General features: G+C 41.4%; 1 protein-coding gene across 1 annotated transcript; it reads left to right on the top strand.

The window, feature by feature from the left end:
* The first annotated feature begins 1964 nt into the window (after nucleotides 1–1964).
* Nucleotides 1965–4679, top strand: LOC119543782 (serine protease 58-like). The gene is made up of 5 exons (XM_037848655.1): nucleotides 1965–2007; nucleotides 2533–2713; nucleotides 3150–3406; nucleotides 3991–4139; nucleotides 4530–4679. The coding sequence occupies exons 1-5, from the start codon at nucleotides 1965–1967 to the stop codon at nucleotides 4677–4679; spliced, it is 780 nt and encodes a 259-aa protein (XP_037704583.1).
* The last annotated feature ends 2821 nt before the right edge of the window (nucleotides 4680–7500 follow it).

The following is a 7500-nucleotide window of genomic DNA, read 5'->3' as shown; positions in this document are numbered from 1 at the left end:
TTACAAGGGAGAACAAGCAAATGTCAACCTTGCAAGGTGTTAAAAATGGGGAGGCATTGGGGGAGGGATGCAATCAGCATAAACTAGAGACTGTAACTAATAGAATCATTGTATTATGCTTCCTTTAATGTAACAAAGGTGATATACCAAGGCGAATGCAGATAAGAGGGGGGGATAGGGGAGGCATGTTAGACACTTGACATTGGTGGTATTGTCTGATTCTTTATTCTACTTTGATTTTAGGTTATTTTTCCTTTTGCTGCTTCCTAGCTGTCATTTTTTTTTCCTCTTTCTTTTGTCTCTCTACCTTCTTTGACTCTCCCTCCTGCCTTGTGGAAGAAATGTAGATTCTCTTATATAGATAGTGGTGAAGGTGGTGAACACATAAATGTATGACCATGCAGAAAACCATCGATTATTTACTTGGGATGGAATGTATGGTGAGTGAATAAAACCATATTAAAAAAAAAAATGGGTTGATGACAAAACCTCGAGGGCAATATACTGAGTGAAATAAGCCAGACACATTAGGACAATTATTGCAGGGTCTCACTGATAGGAACTAATTATAATATGTAAACTCATAGACATGAAATATAAGGTACCAAGATATAGGATGAGGCTTAAGAATGGGGAGTGGTTGCTTAGTATGAGCAGAATGTTCAATTAGGATGAACTTAAATGTTTGGAAATGAATATGGGTGTTGGTAGCAAGATGTGAGAATAACTAACAGTGCCGAATGGTGTGTGAATGAGGTGGAAAGGGGAAGCTCAGAGTCATACATGGCACCAGAAGGAAAGCTGGAGGTCAAAAGATGGGAATGTATAAAAGTGAATCCTATGGTGGGCAATGTCCATGATCAACTGTACAAATACTAGAAATCACTTCCATGAACCAGAACAAATGTATGACCATAGAATTAGAAGTTAATAATAGAGGGGCATATAGGGAAGAACTATATACCTATTACAAACTATATACTACAGTTAGTAGTATTTCAACATTTTTTCATAAACAGTAACAAATGTACTATATCAATACTACAAGTCAGCAATTGAGGGGGGTTGGTTAGGGATAGGGGAGGATTAGAGTTTCCTTTTCTTTTTTTTCTTTTTTCATCTTTCACTTTATTTCTTGTCTGGAGTAATGAAAAGTTTCTAAAAATTGAACAAAAATTAAGTGTGATGGATGCACAGCTGTATGAGGGTACCCAGGGGCAAGTGATTGTACACTTTGGATCTTTGGATAATTGTATGGTATCTGAACAATCTCAATAAAAATGAAAAAAAAAAAAAAAAAAAGATCATGACTCTTCTGAGATCCATAACAGTTTCAAACCAGCACAGGGGGGATGACTTGGGATGGAGACAGTGTGTCATGGGGGGTGGATGACATGGGGTTAGGGCCAGTGTGACACAAGGACAAGCATCAGTGTGACATAGGGTGGGGTTCAGTGTGGTAGGTGAAAGTGGTCTGTAGCTCATAGAGGAAGGAGTTAATTTTTAACTTCTCCCTACTTGAGGGCAGACAAATGTCACACAGAGAGGTGGGGGTCAGAAACACTAAGTGGGTACAGGTCAGTAAACCTAAGGGAACCAGGAGGCCAAAGAATTACTGGAGACAGTTGAATAAGGCAGACAGGATTGTCAGGCTGAGATTTCTCTCTACTGAAAAAGGAAAGAAAAGCTTTTGGCCCAGAGTCCATCCTTGTGAGGGTCAGGGAGCTCAACTTGAAGAAATTTCCCAGACTACCATGGAAAGATAGACACTCTAGGGGCATGGCATCTGCCTGTCTTTACTCCTCAGTTAGTGCCAGGTACCTTACTCCCTTGCGCTTCCCACCCCTCCTTGTAAGCTCTGCCTTTGCAAAGACTCCAGGAGATTGGGCTCATTGGCAGTTCTCTTGCATTGGTTCCCTCCCTCCCCAGGTCTTCTCCCTTGAAGAGGGTGTGGAACCTACAGCATGAACGGCCTCTTCCTAGTCTTCACCATTCTTACAGTGACTGGTGAGTATGGGCTCATATTTCGACTTAAAATTTTGAAAATGGAGCAAAGTGGAGGAAATGGGTCTAGACAAGAGGAGGAGAGAGATCATCAGTTGGAAAGATAAGAATTCTGGACCGTAGGAATTGACAGTTTCCTAGAACACTCAGTAATCTCAGGGCCCATTGATTTTCCTCCAACTCTGTGGGTGTAAAAGAGGATTTGAACTGAGACAATGAGAATCAACACAGCGTGTGGTGGGTTGTTGGCAACGGGATGAGATTTTGCTCCGTAGATAAGAAGGAAACTTGAAGCAATGAAAGAAGAATCAAGAGGAAGAAAGAAAGGAATGGAGGAGTAGAAGGGAGGACACAAAATGAGGGAAGTCTGAGGGGAAATGAGCAGATAGGAGAAGGATGAAAACCTTATATGTTAATAATATGTTGCCCATTCCAAAACACTTCCACAGAAAATGTCTCCTCCTTCTGTCCTCTGAAACTTCCTCCCCCATCTCTAACTCTGCCCTTCTTTCCTCTTTCGGTCAATAGTAACAACCATAACAGCAACTCCAGCACCAGCAAAAGCAGAATCAGCCTGGCAAACCAATCAGGTGAAGAAAGAAATGAATGCACCACCCTTTTTGATTTTCCTGAACTTGGAATATGAGCCTTGCTTGGGGACTCTGATCCACAAGCAATGGATTCTCACTGCAGCTCGCTGCTTCTTACCGTGAGTCATGGGATGTTCTGGGAGGAGACATGTTCCCCCCAAGCCACTAGGATTCCTCAGACTGACCAGTCAGGGGACTAGTTAAGGGGACCCTCAAACCTGGAAAAGGGTTAGAAGGAGAGAGGGTATAGAATGTTCCTGGTGGCAATGAGTTAGATTCCTGGGTGTGATGATGAGGGTGACAGAAGGAGTTGGGGGAGGCTGAGGACCAGGGGATGAACCAACAGGGAGAGAAAGGCTGCTTAAAATGTGGTATAGTCCAAGAATTATGCAACTGCGATGGCAACTCCTCATTTGACATATGAGGAGGCCGATGTCTTGACAAATTATGGAAGTAACTTGTCCAAAAATGACATAAGTTAGAGGGAATAAGGAGGCACAATGAATAATAGAATAATATCTCCCTCCTCTACTAATGCTTCATGTCCTGTTCTAGATTACTTCACCTCAAGATCGCTGCTTCAGAAGAGAAGCATTTCCAAGACAAGATAGGGAAATTAGAACCCATGCTTACCTTCCAACATCCAAATTTCACCCCAAGTTTTCCTGAGCATGACCTCATGCTCATCAAGCTGAAGAAACCCATAAATCTCAATGATGAGGTGAAGCTGGCAGCTCTGCCCACTAGCACAGATGACAGGATAGGAGACATGTGTACTGTGTCTGGCTGGAGGTGGACATGGATGAATTCCAGTGAGTTACCTACCCCCAAAACAGACCCTTAGTGGTCCTCAAGTACCTACTCAATGAGGATCATCATATAATGATTATTATAGAGCATTAGAGCTGGAAGGAGCCTGAAAACTTGCATATCTTAACCCCTAATTTTATTTTTGTGGAAATTGAGGCCCAAAGAGTTTACATGATATACCCAGAGGTCATCTGGCCCTTTATGACTGGAGGTCTCTGGATTGCAGTGCTCTTGCCTCTCTCATCACCCAGGTGTGCAGGAAAGGGAACGTGGAGGAGGAAGGGGCTGGAGAGCAATCCTGCCGGTGATGCTGAGTATGGCTCATTTAGGAAACTTACAAACAAGCACTCATAATAAAAACTTGCTAACAGAAGCCCAAGTCATGCCATTTACAACACTGGAACAGGACCTTGGGGTTCTCTTTTCACTATATGTTTTCCTATTCTCTGGTTCCTTTTCATTTTGGCTTTTTTCTCCAATGAATGATGGAGAGATTAATAACAGAAAAGAGAGGGAAGGAGAGATGAAAGGGAGTTGGATACATGAAAGATCAAAGAGGAATGAAATGCTCTCCTTGTGTGTTCAGTTATAGTTCATGATATCCAGAAAAACCAAAATGTTGTTTGGTTCTCTGATGATGATTGCCAGGTGTTCCTTGGAAGACAAGTCTATGCTAAAATCCCAGAGAACATGTTCTGTGCAGGATCATCTCTGGAGAGCGCCCTCGTATGTCAGGTAACTCTATTCCCTCTGCCTCTTCTAAGTTTTGTCTGGAATACTGTTTTTGTGTCCGCATATCTCCCTCAACCCAATCCAATCTCCTGTCCCTACATCCAAGAAGAGATCAGCATAAATAGGGCCCAAGAAAGAATAAACTGCCTCTTTTGAATCGTGAATGAACTTGGACTTTACAGTGGAAGCATCTCAGAGTGTTCTCATTTCTCCATGGCTGCACCTGGTGTGGCATAGGGCAAGCGGGCGGGATGGGCCCAGATGGCCACCAGGCATTTCTCCCAGCCCTTATCACCTCAGTCTTTCTCTTCTGGGCCCCTCTGATAGGGACTTGGTATTCAGCCGTCTTTGTTTTGGCTAACCTGACTGACTCATCTCTCCTCTTTTTGACAGGAAATAACTGCTGCCCCAATTCTGTGCCAAAATCAGCTCCTAGGGATCCTATCATGGTCAGATGGGTGTGTTCTGAGCGGTAACATGGGCTACTACACCAAGGTTTCACGTTACATAGACTGGATCCTCCAAGTCATCCACACCAAGTGAGCTCTTTCTGTTCCCTCTCCTGGAAGACTCACAACTGGGTCTGTCATCCATGGCCCTCCTGTTCCTCTAGTACAAGATGGGAATAAAGTTTTTGGCTGTATGAAGTTTTCTGTTTCTCCTGTTTTCTCGACTTCTCTAACACTTTCTTGGTCTGAGCCTGAATGATCATCAAAGGATTTAATCTAAATAATGTTCTTAAAAATGGGATAACTTCTCACCACTCCCTTCCTCACCTTCTCCAACTCACCATTTATGTGCCCCATTTTCCTCAGACTTTTCTGGTGCTATCCCCCAACCACCCCACCCCCCACCTCCCACCCCCAGAGGACTTAAGGGCCTCAGGAATGTTAAAGTGAGTTTGTGGGCACGTCTAAGATGCCTCTTTTGTCTGACATTGCTTAGTGCTGAGTCAGGTTTCAGCCTGTGCCTTCTCACCTCCTCACAGACAAGGCAGCAGTGAATGCTGGCACGTGAAATAGGCTGCTGGTGATAAAGACCATGATCAGAAATGGAGACTAGAATTTTATGACAGCAAGAACTGTAAAAGTTTCAAGGAAAGGGGTAGGCAGATGAAGCAGAAGGGTTGGGTAGGGGAGGCGAGAGGAGCGAAGTGGTCAGATGACCAACAGGAAATGGGGGTGATCTCCTGAGAGATCTTTCCTAAACCTCAGCGCAGGAAAATCTGGACAATAGGTATTTGCCAGGAAAGAGAATACAAGAAAGACAACAGGGAATTACTAAAGCACAGGCAAGTATAAGAGTGTTCATGTGTATGTGAGTGTGTATACATGCGTATGTTTGTATAAATTAGGGGTAGAGGTGCACAGAATCATCTCTCTGAACCAACCAGAATTTTTCATACACCAATTGTCCATTCAGCTGATTTTCTTCAAACCCTTACTTTCACCTGCCCTTATTCCACTTTTTAGATTGTCAAATTAAAAAAAAAAACAACTAAAACTAAAACTTGTCCTATCTCTTTTTGCTAAAACATTTTTTAAAGAAGTTTTACCAAGATATAGTCACATACCATACAATCCATCCAAAGCATACAATGACTTTTAGTATAATCACAGAGTTGTGCATTCATCAATACAGTCAATTTTACAACATTTCATTACTCCAAAAAGAAAAACCCCAAACCCCTTAGCAGTCACCTTTCAATCCCTCTATCCTTCCCCAGCCCTACATAACCAGTCATCTAAATCTGTGTGTACAGATTTATTTATAGTTAGATTTTTTATAGATGGAGCCATACAATATGTAGTCCTTTGTGTCTGGCTTCATTCACTTAGATAATTTTTTTTTTAATTACTGGGTTTTTTTTTTATTAGAGAAGTTGTAGGTTTACTGAAAAGTCGTGTAAAAAAATACAACGTTCCCATATACCCCTGTTACTGACACTTTGCATCAGTGTGGTACCTTTGCTACAACTGATGAAAGAATACTAACATATTACTGTTACCGCAGTCCATGGTTTACAACAGGTGTTTTTTTCCCACACTCCACCATATTATTAACACCTTGTTACAGTGTTGTACATTTGTTAAATTTGTGAAAGAACATCCTTATATTTGTAATATTAACCACAGTCCATCATCCACAACAGGGTTCACTGTGTTATACACGCCCACGTTTTATCCTCTTTCCTTCCAGTAACATACACAACCCAAAATTTCCGTTCAGCCACGTTCACAAACATAATTCACCACACTGTTTTTCTTTTTTTTTTTTTTTTTTTTTTAACTTTCCCTTCTTTTTTCAAATCAACTGTATGAAAAAAAAAGTTAAAAAGAAAACAAAGATACAATAAAAGAACATTTCAAAGAGACCATAGCAAGGGAGTAAGAAAAAGACAACTAACCTAAGATAACTGCTTAACTTCCAACATGTTCCTACTTTACCCCAAGAAAGTTACATACTATAGCAACATTTCAGTGAACTTGTTCCTACTACATCCATCAGAAATTAACAGACCATAGTCATTTCTGGGCATCCCCAGAACGTTAAATAGCTTATCTGTTCTTCTTGGATTATTGTTCCCCCTTCCTTAATTGCTCTCTACTGCTAGATCCCCTACATTCTACATTATAAACCATTTGTTTTACATTTTTCAAAGTTCACATTAGTGGTAGCATATAATATTTCTCTTTTTGTGCCTGGCTTATTTCGCTCAGCATTATGTCTTCAAGGTTCATCCATGTTGTCATATGTTTCACCAGATCGTTCCTTCTTACTGCCGCGTAGTATTCCATCGTGTGTATATACCACATTTTATTTATCCACTCATCTGTTGATGGACATTTGGGTTGTTTCCATCTCTTGGCAATTGTGAATAATGCTGCTATGAACATTGGCGTGCAGATATCTGTTCGTGTCACTGCTTTCCGATCTTCCAGGTATATCCCGAGAAGTGCAATCGCTGGATCGAATGGTAGCTCTATCTCTAGTTTTCTAAGGAACTGCCAGACTGACTTCCAGAGTGGCTGAACCATTATACAGTCCCACCAACAATGAATAAGAGTTCCAATTTCTCCACATCCCCTCCAGCATTTGTAGTTTCCTGTTTGTTTAATGGCAGCCATTCTAACCGGTGTTAGATGGTATCTCATTGTGGTCTTAATTTGCATCTCTCTAATAGCTAGTGAAGCTGAACATTTTTTCATGTGTTTCTTGGCCATTTGTATTTCCTCTTCAGAGAACTGTCTTTTCATATCTTTTGCCCATTTTATAATTGGGCTGTCTGTACTATTGTCATTGAGTTGTAGGATTTCTTTGTATATGCAAGATATCAGTCTTTTGTCAGATACATGGTTTCCAA

Source organism: Choloepus didactylus, chromosome 9 (genome assembly GCF_015220235.1).
Source record: "Choloepus didactylus isolate mChoDid1 chromosome 9, mChoDid1.pri, whole genome shotgun sequence".
Lineage (NCBI taxonomy): Eukaryota > Metazoa > Chordata > Mammalia > Pilosa > Megalonychidae > Choloepus > Choloepus didactylus.
This window is presented reverse-complemented; position numbering and strand designations above follow the sequence as displayed.